This window comes from Eubalaena glacialis, chromosome X (assembly GCF_028564815.1).
Source record: "Eubalaena glacialis isolate mEubGla1 chromosome X, mEubGla1.1.hap2.+ XY, whole genome shotgun sequence".
In the NCBI taxonomy this organism is placed as follows: Eukaryota; Metazoa; Chordata; class Mammalia; order Artiodactyla; family Balaenidae; genus Eubalaena; species Eubalaena glacialis.
The window spans coordinates 94,462,358-94,484,796 of NC_083736.1; the positions used below are offsets into that span (position 1 = coordinate 94,462,358).

General features: G+C 37.1%; 1 protein-coding gene across 2 annotated transcripts in view; it reads right to left on the bottom strand.

Annotated features, from left to right (window-relative positions):
- The window catches only part of ZMAT1 (zinc finger matrin-type 1), a 148,500-nt gene that overhangs the window by 11,734 nt on the left and 114,327 nt on the right, over positions 1 to 22,439 (bottom strand). The window contains exons 1-4 of one of the 2 annotated variants that reach the window (XM_061178887.1): positions 19,605 to 19,633; positions 5,776 to 5,882; positions 1,745 to 1,846; positions 1,493 to 1,667 (exon numbers count right to left, since the gene is read on the bottom strand). In XM_061178887.1, coding sequence (XP_061034870.1) covers positions 1,493 to 1,667; positions 1,745 to 1,846; positions 5,776 to 5,880 — 382 coding nt within the window. In that variant the 5' untranslated portion in view covers positions 5,881 to 5,882; positions 19,605 to 19,633. Of the gene's footprint in view, positions 1 to 1,492; positions 1,668 to 1,744; positions 1,847 to 5,775; positions 5,883 to 19,604; positions 19,634 to 22,439 lie in introns of those variants that run through there. The other variant, XM_061178886.1, reaches the window with a different exon arrangement.

The following is a 22,439-nucleotide window of genomic DNA, read 5'->3' on the forward strand; positions in this document are numbered from 1 at the left end:
GACTTTTTCCATATAGGGCTGTTGGATAAAGGTACTCAGGCTAAAAAGAATTTCCTTCTGTGAGAATAGAAATTTGAATACAAATCTGTCACCAAGTTTCTCCAACAAAGATACAGGAAAGAATATTCAGCATTAGGCATTTATTTCAAATGAATTTTATTCATTTGAAAAATCAGTGAAGGCATAAGAGATGTCTTAGGATGGTTCTTGAAATTAGTGAGGGTAAAAGAGATGGTACCAACTTCTAAGTTGGTGTCTTTCTTGAGTAGCACAGTATATCACCTATTCAGTCCAGATTTGTGGTGTCTGTATCAAAATAAAATTTATGCAGTTGTTTAAGGCTATAAAATTATACGTTTCCACAATTACAGTTATTTCAGAGCTCTTTCATTTAGTCTCCTCTCTGAGACCAAATTTATGAATTTTGGGGACTAAAGATAAGGCTTTACAAGATGCTTTCTTTTGTAGGGCACACTGATTCTGTCCCTCTTGACTGACAGGCAGAAAAACAAATATACAAAAATTAGAGAGACTAGAATAAATTTAAAAATAATTCTGGTTTCATTTATTAAGAAAACTATATGTTTTAATGCTGATGAGGCCTATGCTATGAGTTGGAAATTAATGTTGGTAAAATTTCCATGCTAGGCATGCTTTATTCCTAAAGTGTTGAAGCTAGTAAGAATGTGGTAAATTATTTATTCCAGAGAATTGATCATCTTATTTTTTGTTCTAGCACACAACACTTTCAAAATACAGGCTGGGTTTTCCAGGGTGTACTCTGCCACTTCAGGCCAGAAGTGAGATCTGTGGGTCAGTTCTCTCATGAGCTGGCGGCCCAACGTCACTGGAAGGAGGAAACAGCAACGTTTTACAGTTCTCTGTATCTTTGGCATCTAACATAAAATAAGTACTCAATAACTGCTGATTGATAATGCTAGTAGTACTTTTTCTTTATATTCATAGGAAGAAAGGAATGAGCAATCGGGTAGAAGAAGATTCCGTACCTTTTTTTTTTTTTTTTGGCTATAGTTATAGTCAGAAAATGCTGCAACATAACTATATTATGGTGAAGACATTGGTCTGAACACACACTATGAGATAATGTTTTGGAAAGCACTAAAGCAAAAAAAAGAATGAGATAGATGCCAAGGGGAAGAAGTAAGAAGGAGCTAAGACTTTATAATTTGATTAGAAACTGGAGAGCTCAGGTTGCTTATTGTTCTTTCTTTATAGCAACATAGCAAATAATTTGCTTTTATTTGGATTTAATAAACTGAAAAGGAGAGGTCGCAACATTTCTTAAAATTCAGCTAGCAATTATGATCTCTATATTAAATTACAAGGATACAGAAAGAGATTAACCGGGCAGAAGAAGAACCAAGTTACTGTGGCAGAGTAAAAGTCTCTCCAATAAAAAATGGATGGCAGAGATGGGAAAAAATTATAGAGAGACCCTGTATTGAAGCTAAAGAGGTGAATGTCATCTTACCCATCTCTGGCTGAAATCCTGATGGAGATACCTGATCATGCTCCTCCATTAATTGCTTCAGTTTTTTAGCATGGACTTTCCCCACATAGTGAGACTGAGCAACAACAGGGGAGCTAAAAATGATGTTGCAGAGACCACAAAATTTGTTTCTGTCCACTACTTCACTCCTATGCATCTGAAATAAGAACAATCTTGTTAGAAAGATTCAATAACTCAAAGTTTCGAATTACACCATCAACAAAGGCCACTCACCTGAAAATTCCTAACATCCATCTTCATTTTCTTACCAGGCACTTCATTTTGTTCCCCATGCATTTGAAAATAAAACCTAACATTTTGAGCATGTTTTTCACTCTGAAAAAAAGATATAATATGACTTTGTTTATTCAATAACAGAGGTACCCCAAATTTACACCTCTTCAAATTTGAGGACAGTACCCGTGAATTGAAATATATTTAATGTGTACCATACCAAGTTTACGAAAAGGCTTCACATGCTTTCAAATCTCTAAATCTCAGTTAAAATGAAAATAATGCTGTAATTTAGAGTCCAATAACTTCTAGGTTTTTGTTTTTGACAGAGACTCCTAGTTTTTTTTGCCTAATATCAAACTTCTTCTTCTTCCTTAGTTACACATCTTAGGCAATATACCCAGCTAAAAGACTGCATGTTCCAGCCTCCCTTTCAGCAAGATGTAACCTTGTGACTCTATTCTGGCCAATAAGATGTAATCTGAAATGCTGGGTAGAACTTCTGGGAAGCCTCCTAACAGGATGGAGGATGAACCCTTCTTCTAACCTTCTTCCCTCCTGCTTCTGGAATTAAGATTTAAAGGTCATCTGGGACTATGGGGGATCTTGAGGACAGAGGCTAGTTCATGAGAGTAGAAAGACAGAAAATGCCTAGATCTCTGATAATGTTATGGAGCTGTCACATCAGCCCTGTACTGCTTACCTCTCAAATTCTTTTATGTGAGGAAATTAACCCTTCTAGGTTAGGCACATTAGAAAAATCTCTGAACAAATGTATAACAAAATACATAATAACGAAAATGGTATAAATAGAAGGGAAACTAACATTCCTGAACATATACTGTGAGGCAACTACTTACTCTCTCTCTACAACATTTTAAATTGTGAAATATATACATATAGAAAAACACAGGAAATAATATAGCTGAAGTACATACCCACTGCCCAGTTTTAACAGATATTATTAACATTTTTCTATATTTCTTTCAGATCTCCTTTTCAAAAGAGGTAAAATTTTACACATACAGTCCTATCTCCTCATGCCAACAATCCCTCCCCTCCTCAGTCTCTCCCGATAGGTAACCACTATCTTAAAGTTGGTCTATATCATTTCCTCTATGCTTCTCTTCTTTTACTAGATATGCATGTACCCATAAACAGTATTATGTACTACTGTCATTTTTTTTTAATTTTATGAAAATGGAATCAGTTTATTCATATCCTTCTCAACTTTTTATAACTCGATATTATGTAAGATTTGCCCATATTGATACACATAGCTCTAGTTCATTCATATTACATGCTGCATAATATTCCACTCCATATGCTACCCATCAAGTCCCCTACTGAAGGCAGTTATGTTTCTGTTTATTTTGCTATCACAAGCATTTCTGCACTGAACATATGTAAACATATCTCCTAATATAATGTCCAAGAGTTTCTTTAAAGTAGACACCTAAATATGGACTATTTGGCTTATAAGGTATGAGGGTTTTCAGCTTTAATAGGTATTATAAAATTTTTCTCCAAAGATGTTGAAGCAAGCAACTATACTCCAATAAAAATTAATTAAAAAAAGATGTTGAAGCAGTTTACAACTCCAAATGTAGCACATATGAGTGATTTGTCTTCCTATATTCTCCTGAATTGTTAAGTGCTATTAGATTTCAATTTTTGCGAGCATGATGGTTTTGATAAGATAGTTCATTATCACTTTAACTTTCATTTCCCATATGATCACTTCTGAAGTTAAGTATCTCTTCTATAGCCTGTTTATAACACTTTCCCATTTTTCTATTGGGTTGTTTCTTGTTCTAATTGATATTAGTTCTTTATATATTCTAGATACTAATCCTTTGTTAGTTATATCGGTTATAAATAGCACTCAATCTGTGGCTTGTCTTTTAACTTTATAATGAGTTTTTTTGTCATATAAATTTTCCCTACCAGGTATCACGGCATATTTTAAAGCTATACTAATAAGGTGAAATTATTATAGAGACAGGCAAACAGAGCAATACAATAAAACATAATAACATTATAAATATATATATGTATATACGAAAATTAACTTATGATAGAGATGCCACTACAAATCAGTGAGGCAAGGATGGACTGTTTAAATAAATATTGCTGGGATACCTGGCTATCTGTATGGAAAATAATGTTACCACCCTCCATATGTGAAAATCAATACCAGATGGATCAAACACTTTAACCTAAAAAATAAAACTTTTAAAAGTATTAGAAGAAAATAGACAGAAATATCTATATGACAAAAGAACAAAGAATGGTTTCTTAAACATGTAAGTATAAATACAAAAGGAAATATCAATAAGTGCAACCTCATTAAAATTCAAAACTTCTGCAGTACTGTCCTATTTTACATGTACAATAAATACTATGCTGAGATAGTCTGACACTATTAACCAAGCTGTATACTAAAGAGAAAAAAAATCACCTTTTCAAGTAGGATATTTGCACAGAAGTGCTTTCATATATATGGAAAGTCATGTATAGTTTTGATTTGATTATTTAACAAGCTTAAGTACCAAACTTACAGATGGCACTGAAATTTAAATTTAAAAATATGCTACAACATTACATAACATAATGCTTTATAGCCATTAAACTTTATAGAAAAGTAAAAAGATGTAATGATAGGTCAAAGTGTTCAGAATATGTTCTTATATGAAAAAGCAAGTGCAAAACAACATACAATTCTCTTTTGTAAAAATATGTCTGTGTGTTTAGAAAGCATACTGGAATCATATAAGCTAAATAGAAGTTAATTAAATGATGCTTACTTACAAGCAACAGAATTATGATTGATTCATATTTTCTTATATTTTTGTATATTTTCTACACTGAATAGTACTTCATAAGCCCATAAAAGTGATTTTTCAAATTTAAATTCAAATGGTTCCAACCACAGTTATCACAGAGCACCTTGATTATGCGTCTCTCTTTATTAACTCTAAATCTTTGAGCTTCGAGGTCCCAGGATATGCTAGGCACAATTACATATTTGATTTCACTTAATTCTCACAAGTATAGTAAGAGAGATTTTATGCCCCCATTTTGCAGGCTCAAGAAACATGCTCAGATAGGTAAAGTGACTTGCCCAGGGTTTCACAACAATGGTGGAGTTAAGACTTGAACCTACGTCCTCTCAATCCACAGCCAACACAGTTTCACTATCTGTAATTACAGTAATTGAATCCCAATCAACATAAGGACTGAAATATAGTTGCCAATAAGATTAGCAATGGGCAAAACAAGATGAGGTGTTTAAAAAAGTAGAACTGGCATTATATTTCTTTTAAGTAAATGTATCTAGTACTTTTGTTAACACGGATACCAGATATGAAAAAAAATCCAATAGTTCATAATATGATGTAGAAATGGGAGACAACACTAAAAGAAAGGAAAGAACACTGGATATGAAATTAGAAGAACTCATTTTTAAGCTTAGTCATGCCAAGATTAGCTATGCAGAATCACTATCCCTCTGGGTTTCAGTTTTCTAATCAATAAACTAAAGAAGTAAGAACATTAAACATTCCTCTTTTAACTCTAGAATTCTATGGTACTGTGCTTAAAAACATGTAGCTAAATCAAGTGCAAGACTAGTTCATTTTGTTTTTATCCTTCATTTACTGTAAAGGAAAACTCTGGAGTTCAATAATATCCCTTGATTCACATTAACTGTTTCCTACTCAAGCTTTATAAAACTTCCCTTATATTTACTACAAGGACACGAAGGATATAGTGGCTTGATAGATACAAATGGAGGCAGAATGATGTGAAGAAAAGAAAACATGCTTTGGAGTCAAAAAGGCTAAGTTTAAACCCGAATTCTCCAAACTTAAGCTAGTAAGTTACTGTCCCTCTCTGAGCCAGGCTCCTCATCCATCAAAGGGAAATAATACACAGGATTCTCTTAAGAATCAAAAACAGATAATATATGAAGTTTATCTGCCATATTTAAAAACCTATTTTAGATTCTATTCCCATTATTTTTAACCTACCTCATAATGTGAAATCCTTTGTGATTCAAACTGCAGCACCACTCCACATATATTACAAAAATTATCTGTAAAAAGTTCAGTCTTTTCTTGTTCTTTCCAAGTCATATCTATGAATAAAATAAAGGGTAATGAGACTATATATCACATAAATGAATATTTAGAAGTATCATTTTCATTCTTCAACTACATATTGTTTCATATACCACCTCAAACCTGAGTGCTTGTGAGGCTACAGTAAAAGCTTTTTGCTTATTGAGTATGCAATTTAATATGAGCATAATAAATATGCCTCTAATGTAGGATATAGCAAGAGTTATTTATTTAACATGATAAGCCTAGGCAATACCATTCCAAACGAAAAGTTATGGGGGTACCAGTAACTTCATGAGCTTCGTAGACTGATTTGGGGCACCAATAACGAGCAGCAGGATTAAAACACCAAGGCTTGGAATTTGTGTTTTACAGTAGACAATCCTTAAAGAGGCATTGTTATAAGACTGTCACTTATCTGGAGCTATGGCTCCAATGTTATCTAAAAATCACATGGAACCACAAAAAAACTTTGCCCATAGTAGGCAAACATTTTCCATTGTTGTACGAACATTAGCACACTCATCTGGCCAAACAAGTCTCACAGAAGCCCCCAAAGCTATAAAGTAATGTTCATATAATAACATCTAGAAGTATTATTTCTAAATGTTTCTCACTGTAATAAATAACACATGCCAAAACTTTCTGAATTTACACTTGAGGTCCACACTTCTATCTAAACTTCTTAACAGCTGCAATGTATTCCGCCAAAATTTATTAGTGCATCTATAAGGTATAAATCACAAAACATCAAAATTTTGCTTGCTATTTGGCTATTTAAATGAATAAGCTGATACCAAACATACTTTCACAGAGAAAGGCCAATGATATATTAAATGGATAAAAAGTTGTAGAACAATAAATACAATACATCCATTTCCAACACTAACAAAAATTAAATATACATCACATATAAAAAATATGGAAAGATATAAATTAAATTTAAAAGTGATTAACTTTGGGAAGCGGGGCTAGAAAAGCAAGAAAGGGAGAAAATTTAACATTTTATTTTCTGTACAACTGTTTTCTTTCAATTTTTGCAAGAAGTATGTAGGACTTTCTATTTAAAAACCTTTAGAGGTATTTATTTTAAAAGTTATGTTGGATATCTGCAACTAAGCTTTGTTTTCAGTACCACTGTATGGACTAAAAATGCTTACTTAAATTGCATGCTCAAGATAATAATAACTGTAACTTGGAACATGTCAAAAACAAGTTGATGAACACTTAAAAATTTATCCCTATAATATATAGTATCTTCTCTGAATTATTTTTAGGTTGTTTTAAAATATATGATTTCTCTAACTTTGACTCTTAAAGTCAGCAAGGTAGAGAGTTTAACTAAAGTGTATTTCAGGACTTCCCTTGTTTCAGAATTAACTACTATATGCAATCTGAGCATAGTGATAAGATATTGAACTTCCTATTAAAATCTTTAATAATAAGTAAATATTATCATTTGGTGGCAATATAACTTGTTACAGAGGGAAAGTTTCCATTAAGAAGACAAAAGGAAACTACTAATTTAGAGGTTCAACAATTCCTAAAATTTAACACTCATTTCTTTCCTAGATCAACCTTTAACTCCAGATTTCCCCACTTCTAATAGTCAAAGTTTGACACTGACACTCAAGTCGGGAAATATGAAGGCTAAGTATTTTAACCTAGCCTTTCATTACTGGTGACCCAGATAAATTTCCATGAAGTCCATGAAGTTATTGGTACCCCTACAACATTTCCTTTAGAATGGTATTGCCTAGACTTATTGCCTTTGACTCATTTTCTCAAACAAGATCTTGGTCTGTTTTTCTTTATTAAATGGCATAATATTCCAGACTCAAAATCTCAGCCATTCTCCTCCCCAGCAAATCACTGTTTCATGTCAATTCTAGCTTATAACGTTATTTGATATCCATCTCTTCCTTTTAATTCCCCATAACACTACCCAAGTTCAGGCCCTCAATGTCTTGCACATCATTTAGCTTTATTGGTATTTACTGAGGTTAGTTTCAAAGTACTATGGTACACATTTTGGAAAGAGATAAGAAAAAAGAACGAGCACTTATTGAAGGCCCTCTATGTGTAAACAAGATAACAGCTTACCCCTTTAGTTCTTTAAACAAGTCTGCAAGGTAAGTGATATTTCCCACATTCTGAAGGTTAGGAAATTAGGATTCACTGAAATCGAAATAACTTGTCAAATGTGTTATTTGGTGGAGCGGAACTTTGTTTTATCTTGACTTTTTTCCATTATAAATACATAACTGTTCCACATGTTGGAAATGACACAGCAAGTGAATAACTCCTAATCTCAAGGAATTTACAATTTAGTAAGGAAGATGTGTATAGAAAGAACCATGGGGACTTCACTGGTGGTCCAGTAGCGAGGACTCCACACTCCCAATGCAGGGGCCTGGGATCAATCCCTGGTGGGGGAACTAGATCCCACATTCCGCAACTAAGAGTTCGCATGTCACAACTGAAAGATCCTGCAGGCCGCAACTAAAGATTCTGCGTGCAGCAACGAAGATCCCACATGCCACAACTAAAGATCCCCGTGCCACAACTAAGACCTGGTGCAGCTTATTTATTTATTTATTTATTTATTTATTATTTTTTATTATTTATTTATTTATTTATTTAAAGAACTATGATTCCAAGATCAAAATGTCATAAGTGATATAAGACATAAGGTACAGTGGGTTCCTGCTGAGGAGTTTGGGAAAAGCTTTCTAGAGGAGAACAGGTTTTGAACTAAGCTTTAAAAGATGTATAAAATTCAGATAAAAAGAGTGGAATAAAGGGACCTGGGGGCACACAAGAATATGAAGGACAATAATTGAAAGCTTGGAATGAGGCCAAATCATAATTAGCTTCATTAGGGCATTTGGACTTAATTCTGCATTCAACAAGGGAAAAGAAGTGATTAAAATGGGATATGAGAGGAGCTTCAAGATGGCGGAAGAGTAAGATGCAGAGATCACCTTCCTCCCCACAAAAACATCAGAAATACATCTACATGTGGAACAACTCCTACAGAACACCTACTGAACGCTGGCAGAACACCTCAGACCTCCCAAAAGGCAAGAAACTGCCCACGTACCTGGGTAGGGCAAGAGAAAAAAGAAAAAACAGAGATAAAAGAATAGGGACGGGACCTGCACCACTGGGAGGGAGCTGTGAAGGAGGAAATGTTTCCACACACTAGGAAGGCCCTTCGTGGGCGGAGACTGAGGGTGGCAGAGGGGGGGAGCTTCGGAGCCACGGAGGAGAGCACAGCAACAGGGGTGCGGAGACGGGCATGAGACGCTAAGGCTGCTACTGCAGCCACCAAGAAGCCTGTGTGCAAGCACAGGTCACTATCCACACCTCCCCTACCAGGAGCCTGTGCAGCCCGCCACTACCAGGGTCCTGTGATCCAGGGACAACTTCCCCAGGAGAATGCACGGCGCGCCTCAGGCTGGTGCAACGTCATGCTGGTCTCTGTCGCTGCAGGCTCGCCCCGCATCCGTACCCCTCCCTCCCCCCGGCCTGAGTGAGCCAGAGCCCCGAATCAGCTGCTCCTTTAACCCTGCCCTGTCTGAGCGAAGAACAGACGCCCTCAGGCGACCTACATGCAGAGGCGGGTCCAAATCTAAAGCTGAACCCCGGGAGCTGTGCGAACAAAGAAGAGAAAGGGAAATTTCTTCCAGCAGCCTCAGGAGCAGCGGATTAAATCTCCACAATCAACTTGATGTACCCTGCATCTGTGGAATACCTGAATAGACAATGAATCATCCCAAATTGAGGAGGTGGACTTTGGGAACAATGATATGTATATTTTTCTCCCTTTTTCTCTATTTGTGAGTGTGTATGTGTATGCTTCTGTGTGTGATTTTGTCTGTAGAGCTTTCCTTTTACCATTTGTCCTAGGGTTCTGTCTGTCTGGTTTTTTTTTCATTACTTAAAAAATTTTTTTTCTTAATAATTTTTTAAATTTCATTTATTTTATTTTTTATTTATTTTACTTTATTTTATTTTTTTACTTTATTTTATTTTATCTTCTTCTTTCTTTCTTTCTTTTCTCCCTTTTATTCTGAGCCGTGTGGAGGACAGGCTCTTGGTGCTCTAGCCAGGCGTCAGCACTGTGCCTCTGAGGTGGGAGAGCCAACTTCAGGACACGGGTCCAAAAGAGACCTCCCAGCTGCACGTAATATCAAATGGCAAAAATCTCCCAGAGATCTCCATCTCAACACCAAGACCCAGCTTCACTCAACGACCAGCAAGCTACAGTGTTGGACACCCTATGCCAAACAACTAGCAAGACAGGAACACAGCTCCATCCATTAGCAGAGAGGCTGCCTAAAATCATAATAAGGCCACAGACACCCCAAAACACACCACCAGATATGGACCTGCCCACCAGAAATACAAGATCCAGCCTCATCCACCAGAACACAGGCACTAGTCGCCTCCACCAGGAAGCCTACACAACCCACTGAACGAACCTTAGCCACTGGGGACAGACACCAAAAACAATGGAAACTACGACCTGCAGCCTGCAAAAATGAGACCCCAAACACAGTAAGTTAAGCAAAATGAGAAGACAGAGAAACACACAGCAGATGAAGGAGCAAGGCAAAAACCCACCAGACCTAACAAATGAAGAGGAAATAGGCAGTCTACCTGAAAAAGAATTCAGAATAAAGATAGCAAAGATGATCCAAAATCTTGGAAATAGAATGGAGAATATACAAGAAACGTTTAACAAGGACCTAGAAGAACTAAAGAGGAAACAAACAGTGATGAACAACACAAAAAATGAAATTAAAAATTCTCTAGAAGGGATCAATAGCAGAATAACTGAGGCAGAAGAATGGATAAGTGAACTGGAAGATAAAATAGTGGAAATAACTACTGCAGAGCAGAATAAAGAAAAAAAAATGAAAAGAATTGAGTACAGTCTCAGAGACCTCTGGGACAACATTAAACGCACCAACATTCGAATTATAGGGGTCCCAGAACAAGAAGAGAAAAAGAAAGGGACTGAGAAAATATCTGAAGAGATTATAGTTGAAAACTTCCCTATTATGGGAAAGGAAATAGTTAATCAAGTCCAGGAAGCACAGAGAGTCCCATACAGGATAAATCCAAGGAGAAACACGCCAGGACACATATTAATCAAACTATCAAAAACTAAATACAAAGAAGAAGTATTAAAAGCAGCAAGGGAAAAACAACAAATAACACACAAAGGAATTCCCATAAGGTTAACAGCTGATCTTTCAGCAGAAACTCTGCAAGCCAGAAGGGAGTGTCAGGACATATTTAAAGTGATGAAGGAGAAAAACCTACAACCAAGATTACTCTACCCAGAAAGGATCTCATTCAGAATGATGGAGAAATTAAAACCGTTACAGACAAGCAAAAGCTAAGAGAATTCAGCACCACCAAACCAGCTTTTCAACAAACGCTACAGGAACTTCTCTAGGCAGGAAACACGACAGAAGGAAACGACCTACAATAATAAACCCAAAACAATTAAGAAGATGGTAATAGGAACATACATATCAATAATTACCTTAAATGTAAACAGATTAAATGCTCCAACCAAAAGACATAGATTGGCTAAATGGATACAAAAACAAGACCCGTATATATGCTGTCTACAAGAGACCCATTTCAGACCTAGGGACACATACAGACTGAAAGTGAGGGGATGGAAAAGGATATTCCATGCAAATGGAAATCAAAAGAAAGCTGGAGTAACAATTCTCATACTAGACAAAATAGACTTTAAAACAAAAACTATTACAAGAGACAAAGAAGGACACTACATAATGATCAAGGGATCAATCTAAGAAGAAGATATAACAATTGTAAAAATTTATGCACCCAACACAGGAGCACCTCAATACATGAGGCAAACACTAACAGCCATAAAAGGGGAAATCGACAGTAACACAATCATAGTAGGGGACTTTAACACCCCACTTTCACCAATGGACAGATCATCCAAAATGAAAATAAATAAGGAAACACAAGTTTAAATGATACATTAAACAAGATGGACTTAATTGATATTTATAGGACATTCCATCCCAAAACAACAGAATACACATTCTTCTCAAGTGCTCATGGAACATTCTCCAGGGTAGATCATACCTTGGTTCACAAATCAAGCCTTGGTAAATGTAAGAAAATTGAAATTGTATCAAGTATCTTTTCTGACCACAACGCTATGAGACTAGATATCAATTACAGGAAAAAATCTGTAAGAAATACAAACACATGGAGGCTAAACAACGCACTACTTAATAACCAAGAGATCACTGAAGATATCAAAGAGGAAATAAAAAAATACCTAGAAACAAATGACACTGAAAACACAACGACCCAAAACCTATGGGATTCAGTAAAAGCATTTCTAAGAGGGAAGTTTATAGCAATACAATCCTACCTTAAGAAACAAGAAACAACTCAAAAAAAAACCCTAACCTTACACCTAAAGCAATTAGAGAAAGTAGAACAAAAGAAACCCAAAGTTAGCAGAAGGAAAGAAATCATAAAGATCAGATCAGAAATAAATGAAAAAGAAATGAAGGAAACGATAGCAAAGATCAATAAAACTAAAAGCTGGTTCTTTGAGAAGATAAACAAAATTGATAAACCATTAGCCAGACTTATCAAGAAAAAAAGGGAGAAGACTCAAATCAATAGAATTAGAAATGAAAAAGGAGAAGTAACCACTGACACTGCAGAAATACAAAGGATCATGAGAGATTACTACAAGCAACTATATGCCAATAAAATGGACAACCTGGAAGAAATGGAAAAATTCTTAGAAATGCACAACCTTCCAAGACTGAACCAGGAAGAAACAGAAAATATGAACAGACCAATCACAAGCACTGAAATTGAAACTGTGATTAAAAATCATCCAACAAACAAAAGCCCAGGACCAGATGGCTTCACAGGCGAATTCTATCAAACATTTAGAGAAGAGCTAACACCTATCCTTCTCAAACTCTTCCAAAATATAGCAGAGGGAGGAACACTCCCAAACTCATTCTATGAGGCCACCATCACTGTGGTACCAAAACCAGACAAAGATGTCACAAAGAAAGAAAACTACAGGCCAATATCACTGATGAACATAGATGCAAAAATCCTCAACAAAATACTAGCAAACAGAATCCAACAGCACATTAAAAGGATAATACACCACGATCAAGTGGGGTTTATCCCAGGAATGCAAGGATTCTTCAATATACGCAAATCAATCAACGTGATACACCATATTAACAAATTGAAGGAGAAAAACCATATGGTCATCTCAATTGATGCAGAGAAAGCTTTCGACAAAATTCAACACCCATTTATGATAAAAACCCTCCAGAAAGTAGGCATAGAGGGAACATTCCTCAACATAATAAAGGCCATATATGACAAACCCACAGCCAACATCGTCCTCAATGGTGAAAAACTGAAAACATTTCCACCAAGATCAGGAACAAGACAAGGTTGCCCACTCTCACCACTATTATTCAACATAGTTTTGGAAGTTTTACCCACAGCGATCATAGAAGAAAAAGAAATAAAAGGAACCAAAACTGGAAAAGAAGAAGTAAAGCTGTCACTGTTTGCTAATGACATGATACTATACGTAGAGAATCCTAAAGATGCTACCAGAAAAGTACTAGAGCTAATCAATGAATTTGGTAAAGTAGCAGGATACAAAATTAATGCACAGAAATCTCTTGCATTCTTCTACACTAATGATGAAAAATCTGAAAGTGAAATTAAGAAAACACTCCCATTTACCACTGCAACAAAAAGAATAAAATATCTAGGAATAAACCTACCTAAGGAGACAAAAGACCTGTATGCAGAAAATTATAAGACACTGATGAAAGAAATTAAAGTTGATATAAATAGATGGAGAGATATACCATGTTCTTGGATTCGAAAAACCAACATTGTGAAAATGACTCTACTACCCAAAGCAATATACAGATTCAATGCAATCCCTATCAAATGACCACTGGCATTTTTCACAGAACTAGAACAAAAAATTTCACAATTTGTATGGAGACACAAAAGACCCCGAATAGCCAAAGCAGTCTTGAGGGAAAAAAAACGGAGGTGGAGGAATCAGACTCCCTGACTTCAGACTATACTACAAAGCTACAGTAATCAAGACATATGGTACTGGCACAAAAACAGAAACATAGATGAATGGAACAAGATAGAAAGCCCAGAGATAAACCCATGCACCTATGGTCAACTAATCTATGACAAAGGAGGCAAAGATATACAATGGAGAAAAGACAGTCTCTTCAATAAGTGGTGCTGGCAAAACTGGACAGCTACATGTAAAAGAATGAAATTAGAACACTCCCTAACACCATACACAAAAATAAACTCAAAATGGATTCGAGACCTAAATGTAAGACTGGACACTATAAAACTCTTAGAGGAAAACATAGGAAGAACACTCTTTGACATAAATCCCAGCAAGATCTTTTTTGATCCACCTCCTAGAGTAATGGAAATAAAAACAAAAATAAAGAAATGGGACCTAATGAAACTTCAAAGCTTTTGCACAGCAAAGGAAACCATAAACAAGACTAAAAGACAACCCTCAGAATGGGAGAAAATATTTGCAAACGAATCAACGGACAAAGGATTAATCTCCAAAATATATAAACAGCTCATGAAGCTCAATATTAAAGAAACAAACAACCCAATCCAAAAATGGGCAGAAGACCTAAATAGACATTTCTCCAAAGAAGACATACAGATGGCCAGGAAGCACATGAAAAGCTGCTCAACATCACTAATTATTAGAGAAATGCAAATCAAAACTACAGTGAGGTATCACCTCACACCAGTTAGAATGGGCATCATCAGAAAATCTACAAACAACAAATGCTGGAGAGGGTGTGGAGAAAAGGGAACCCTCTTGCACTGTTGGTGGGAATTTAAATTGATACAGCCACTATGGAGAACAGTATGGAGGTTCCTTAAAAAACTAAAAATTGAATTACCATATGATCCTGCAATCCCACTACTGGGCATATACCCAGAGAAAATAATAATTCAAAAAGACACATGCAGCCCAATGTTCATTGCAGCACTATTTACAATAGCCAGGTCATGGAAGCAACCTAAATGCCCATCGACAGACGAACGGATAAAGAAGTTGTGGTACATATATACAATGGAATATTACTCAGCCATAAAAAAGAACGAAATTGAGTCATTTGTTGAGACGTGGATGGATCTAGAGACTGTCATACAGAGTGAAGTAAGTCAGAAAGAGAAAAACAAATATCGTATATTAACGCATGTATGTGGAACCTAGAAAAATGGTACAGATGAACCAGTTTGCAGGGCAGAAGTTGAGACACAGATGTAGAGAACAAACGTGTGGACACCAAGGGGGGAAAACGGCGGTGGGGTGGGGATGGTGGTGTGCTGAATTGGGCGATTGGGATTGACATGTATACACTGATGTGTATAAAATTGATGACTAATAAGAAACTGCAGTATAAAGAAACAAACAAAAAAAATCAACTAATACTAAACTTTCTTTGGGTTATTTGTATGGAAATACATTAATATAAATATTTCAGACATTACATGAAATATCTTAAAATCTTATATGTTCTGGTATAATGTTATAAGTCATAATTCTAGTTATTACTTTAAAATGTGTATCTCAGAAATAACTAAATATCCTTGTCAATTGCATTATTATGAACTTTCATCAAATCTTTAACCGTGGTCATTTTTAAGTCTTTTGTCATTTACAGACAGTTCTGGGTGTACTCTGATGCTTTCGCAAAAATGTTCCTATAAAAGGGTTTCATCTTCAAGGAATTCATGGAAAAGACTCTGACAAGTACAGGTTTCTGGTAACTGACTATACTGCTGAACTGAATGAATAAGCATTTTCAAAACTCTAATGGAAAACTGATGAATTCATAAAAGTGCTAACAAAAGATCAAGATGAAAAAAAATTAATTACATGGGACTGAGTGAACTGATGAGGATGATTATAATTTTTGTGACTTTCTGTTTGAATAAAAAAAAAAATCCCACAAGGACTCAGAGGCAAAAAATATACAAATCAATTTTCAGTGCAAAGTAAAGGAGCTGTTACAGTGGAGGATTACTGGACTGAATGGCAATATTATGACATGGTATGAGTGTGTTTCATGTTTGGTAATTGCAATCATTTTTGCTTTTGTTGTGGTCATCCATTTACAATGCTTGGTGTCAGTTTATCTCTTGTAAAAATAAAATACAGTGAAAAAAAACCTATGATTTTGATTTTAAAATTTTAATTATTTTGCCCTTTTTATAAAATCTTCAGTTTATGAGCGAATGAATGTATGTTTCATAGTAGTTTAAAATACTTTATGTGACATTGGAAGATTGTCTCAATTTGGAAAGCAAAGCAATTATGCCAGTAGGTAATCAATGACAAATGTTGTTTATTAGACAACTGCTAAGAATACATTTTATAAATTAACCCATATAATGCTTTATCAGTATTATGGTCTATCTGATGATTGTTAAATATGCCAACAACTTCAAGTGTTAAATAAATTGCTTCAGTCTGAAAAAAAAATTAATTCTAACAGTTGGCTAATTATTCTTCCTTAGTACTAACATTACATGTATAATATAACGTGTTTTAGTTTGCCTATAGTATTTGAAACACCATGGGCAAAGTACAGATTTACAATAAATGATGGTGCAGCCTTGATAGTTTAGGAGTCTGGCTAGTTACCCTTAAAACTGCTTTTTCCGCAATTATTTTTTCATTTTATAATTTTACTATCAAGCACTACTATTGAGCTCTATAATATAGCTGTGTCTAGTTCACCTGTATATTCTGGGCACTGAACCAAGTGCCTGGCACAGGTGCACGTGTGCCTGCACACGCGCACACACACACACAGGTGTTCAATAAATGATTCCTGAATAAATGAAGGAAAGGCTATTAACTAGGTTTTCTTATGCTGCACTTGAACTTTACTGAATAACATCAAGACAAAGGAAAGTCTTGTTAGGTAATTGCTGTGCAAACAGATCATTAACTAAATTAAATGCCAGCATGTCCTCCAATCTAAAACAGAATCCATTTAATAATTTCTTTTTCTTAAAAGGAAGAAGGAAATAAACAAGAGAGTTTTTGTTTATTTTTGCTTTGATTTTTACTATGATCATATGTGAAAATTCAGTTTTGAGCCATTAAACATTTTTGAAAAACTTCACTGAATGAAATATGAAGGGTCCCTCAAAATCTCATGACTCCCCTTGCCATGAATTTGGGGTAGGTATGTGCTTTTTTCATGTGTGTTCACTTGGCATTTCTTTCATTTGTTGATTGTTTTTAAGTTGATTGCCCAATTTCCCACTTGTAACCTTTCAGAGTTTCTAATCTTCCCTGCTTGGCAATCTCTAATCTCCACTGATATTTGCTCATTATCAACCCCAAGACAGATGAAATCCTCAGGAGTGTTGACTACAGTTGAAAATGAATCAGCAAATGCTTTATCAAACAACTTTTAATGGTCCTATCTGGAGTGGATTTGTAATAATCTGAATCTTGACAATTCTTTGCCACCCGTTAGAGCCATCTCCTAACTAGGATTTAAAAAAATAAACAAGCAAAAGACATTGGCACACCACTAAGAAACATTTTTCTCTCTTCTCTTTTAGCCACTATCATAACTGGTAACCATTTATGGCCTTTATAAATATCTAAACAAAAATATTTTGAGACCTAATAGTGTTTTGGACAGTGTACTATATCAAATATGCATCATTTGTTAGGTGAAAATTTAAGAGCTTTGGTTTGGACTGAACAGTTAATGAAGGATATTTACCCAAAATGAAATGGTAAGAGATAATTTTTAGGTAGCAATTTATATTTGGTTTCTCATATCCTAGTAAATTGTCTCAACACTAACAACACAGATTTCATTACTCACTGAATGTCAGGTCATAACTCTCGATGAAGGTTTCTATGGCTTATGAATCATTGTTCTAGTGCACAGCCATGGAAGTGCCATCGAAAGATTATCAATGCAGAACTGCAAAATCATGGTTCATGCTTTCAGATCTGAAATCAACCTCGAGTTTGGCTACTCCAATACCTCTATTTCAAAAATGTCAAGACCCAAATCCAGGAAGCTTGGGATCTGTTCAGGGTCAGAAAAATCTAGCGGATAAACTAACAACAGAAGCTAGATTCACTACACCAGACTCCTATTCAAGGGCTCTCCTCATTTTTACCAGCTAGCAGTAGTACAGACAGGGTATTGCTGCTACTTTCTGAATTTATATCTCTTAAAGCCATTAATACTTGCATTATCAAAGATAATGCAACCAAGCCAGTCACAGAGCCAGGCAAAAAGCCATTTTTCCGTAAGATGCTGGTCCTAAACCTTACTGTGAAAAGGCCATGAGAGCCAAACTGAATTGTGATCGTCACCCCTGAAAAACTGTTCTCTCCTTCCTGCTGGTTATAGACAGAAACTTTGGTATAAAAACAAAAAATCCAGGAGATTTCATACTTTCATCCCAGAACAACTGTACAAATGCAGCCTGACTGAATGCACTAAAGAGAGTCTTTCAAAAGTTGCCTTCAGTAAGAGAGTTAATAAATTTTAAAAACATCATGTTACAGTGTATTTCTAACTTCCATATTTAGTAAGTGCCATTTATGTAATGTGCGTATGACAAATATTGTAAGGGATTTTTTTTTTTACTGCTTTGCCATTCCTCCAAAGTGAAAGGTGTCAAAGGTTATGGGATATATAATTTAAGAATGTGAAGAGAAAATTATTTTTATGGGATAATTTTAATGCAGTGTCCTCCTAAGAAAAAGTAACTTACATTATTTTACTCTATTTTGGCGTCCACGGTCTTTCACTTTGGAGGCAAATTAGCAGCATACAGTAAAACAGAATATACTGGAAATTAATTATGAACTTTACGATGGCAAAATGCTTTACTGAGATCTTCTGCGGTGGACTTGGTCTCAACCACCTAAGAAGCATTTCCAAAACTGCTTTAAAACACATTTCAATGGCAAATTTTACAGTTTGCTATTAGTAGGCTGTTTACAAGTATATAATATACTTTGTGTGAACTAAATACCACTTCTACTGAAATAATCAAGAAATATCTTTTTATGTTAGGAGTAATACCTGTTGGTAGGTACAAAAGCACTTATTAAAACCAAAACCACCTTAAAGATGGGTATGAAAACCTTGCTTTACAAGGTCACACCCTCAAATAGCCAAAGAAAATTCTGAAATCTGTGCTTCTGCCTCTCCTCTTTCCTCAGTACAACCCCCTCCACCAGACCCTACGATCCTAAAATCCAACCGATCCTACCTTAAAGCTCAATATACACTCTAACCTCCCCAAATGTCTAATGTTGTCTCTCCTTGCGTATACTACTGCCAAGTTTCTACACTGCGGGATGCTGAATTTCCCCAAAGGGAGATTTCCTCCTTCTCGTTTCTTTGGCCTTTTCTCTCTCATCTCTACCCCTTCTCTCCGTCAGTCCCCCTTCCCTTTCCCTGACCTTCTAGTTCCACCGCACTTTTCTACCTTGCCTCCTCTGCTTTCACCAAATCACACCTCAGCTTCCTACAGAGAATACTAAAGCGCCCTGACTGGGAGAGAAATTATGTGGTATTTTTTTTCCTTTCGAACTCCTGCCTTGTGAATACCTGCAGTTCCTTTTCCTGGGGGCCATCCTTTTCGGGGCAGGGGGAGGTAGGGAAGCCCCTCTCTGCTTCGTCCGTCTGGCACATTTGGGGCTAGAACGGCGGGGCGGGGCGGGGCGAGCTTGGCCTTTACTGCGCCACAGCAGGTGGGGGGTGGGGCGCTAACGAACCGCGCCCAGTCCGATCTCGGACTGACTGAACTGAGGCAGCGAAGGAGATGGGGCCGCCCCCACACCCCGGGACGGGAACTCACCTTCTCTGAGGCAAGGGCGGGTGTCTACTTTAAAACTACTGCCCCCCCTCCCCGCCGCCGCCATAGTGGAGCCGCCAAAGCCGCCGCCGCCGTCGCCGCAGCCACCGGCAGGCGGGCAGGCAGGGGTGGAGGTGGCGGAGGAGGCAGGCACAACCGCTGCCGCCGCCGCCGCCGCCGCCGCGCAGGCGGTGTAGGAGGAGGAGGAGGAGGCGGCAGAGACGGTAGCTTCCTGAGGGGAAGACTCCGCCGCCAGCGGTGTGGCTATGCTCCGCGCCGCCGCCAGCAGTGTGGCTGTGCTCCGCGCCGCCGCCATCGCAGCGAGGCGCGGACAATTGCACTTCGTCTCTCTTCAGTTAAGTTCCTTTGTCTCCGCCTCCTTCTTAGCCTCGCCCCCTTGCCCCTCTTCTCTCTTCGGCTCAAGCCTCGTTCTCGCTCCTTCTCTCCACCAATAGGAACGCTTCAGATCCGCGGGCCACCCCTCCCCTCCCCCCACGGCTCGGCGTCACCCGCCTCCCTTCGGAGGGGAAGCAACGGTGACCAAGGGCAAAGGGCAAAAAGCGCGGGATGTAAAAGCACGTGGGCCTCACACAGTGAAGCCTCTTCCGTTGGAGGAGCTAATCTAAAACCAATTTAAGGGGAAAAAATGTCTGGAAACCAATTTGTTCCACCCCCAAAATATCTCTAAAATATATCTTCTCCTGCCTTTCTTACAGCCCTCAGTGAACAGAAGTCAGCAGAAGCCTTGGTCATGAAGGGTTTCATCATGGTCCCTAAGGTCCTGCTTAACTATGGATCTACCTGACTAAATTACAATAAAAACCTGGGAATCCAGTACCCAACCAAAAAACTAGAATATTACTTATAATTTGAATCTCCTCACCATCTTTTCCCCAACTTCCAAAGAAACCAATATCTTGATTTATATTATTATTTCCATATCCCTTTTACATACATTCTAGCACATAGATGTGTGCCTAAACCATGTTGTTTAGTTTTTGTTTTCAAATTTAACAAAAATTTATATATTTTTCTAGGTAGCATTTTGGGGCTTGTTTCTTTCGCTAAAATTTTGTTTCTGAGATTCATCCATGTAGCTGTAGTTTACTCACTGTCAATGCTGTACAATATCCATCCATTTCTCTGTTGATGGGTATGTGTCATGGTGCATCTGTGCAAAAGTTTCTCTTGGGTATGCTCTCCTTTCCAGTCTCACTTCCATTGCCCTATTTCAAGTACTCATCATCTCTTGCCAGAACTATGATATCTGTCCCACTGGTCTCCTTTTCTCTGATCTCAAACCCTCCAATCTATTTCCATATTGCTGCCATTTATCACTAGCTCACCTTTGCTTGTTAGACAGTCAAAGGACACACCTTTGCACTATTAGTCTCCCCTCTTACTTCCTTATCTCATACCCTTCCACTGCCCCCACCTCCCCACACTTCTTTTACTTTATTATTTAGCTGTATTAAATCTTCTTACAGATTCCTATAAAAACTGTTATTTCATGATGTAATGCTATTGTATATATTGCTCCTTCTTCCTGAAATGCCCCTTTCCCCACATTAGGCACCTTCCTACTGAATCCTTATACACCCCTGGAAACCCAAATAATACATCACTTCTTCCAGGTAACATGTCCTGTCCCTGCTTAGACTTAATTCCACCCTCCTCTGTGCTACACCTATATCTTGTGCACATTTTTATTGTGTGCCTCTCTTGTCCATAGCCTGGGACCATTTTGAGACAAAAGACAGTTTGTTTTATTTCTGACTTCTCATGGTCCAGCACAGTAAAGTCCTAGGGCAAAGGTCAAAAACCAGTGGTCCCCAAGCCTAGGTCCCTAAGTCCTTAGGTCTGGTCCACAGATATGTTTTAACTGCACAATTATTTATTTACTTGCCTGTCAACATTTGAAAGGGGCATTTCATACAAAAGAAAAAAGTCTCTTAAAAGCATTTGAACATTTGGCAGCATTGGTTGTGTATTCCTGACTGGCAACAACTGGCTGGAGCTGAATAGCAAATTCAGAGACTTGGAGTGCTAGGCTCTTAAGGACATTTTTTATGTTGTTTTTGTGGTTCAATAATTTACCCAAGATTACCTGAGTCATTAGGTGGTTTCTCCAATGTTCTTTCCTGTCCTTCTCTAAGTTAGTGCAGCATTCACTCATCAAAGAAACTACTGGAAAGATCATGCACAAGAAATATTCCACTGAAATAGCCAGTAGGACCAGGTAAGCATAAAAAGGAGTGTAACTTTATTCCTTCCAATATGCGAGGGGGAATCCCTCAATAGCATTGTTTCTGAAAATACGAATCACAGTCTACTGTATAAGAACTATTCAGTCAGAATCTCCTGGGAGTGTGCATCACTCAGGATTCAGTCAGCAAAAGAGAAACTGCACTAGGTATTTCGAACAGAAATGATTTAATGTAGGGAATCAGGTATTTTTTAAAAATCAGAAAGGTTAGAGGAATAAAACTCAGAGGACTTTTCCGAATACTGTCAGCTAGTATTGGATAGCCTTTCCATCCCCTTCTATGCTCTCCCCTGTGTTGCAGAAGCTGGAAGCCTATGAATTA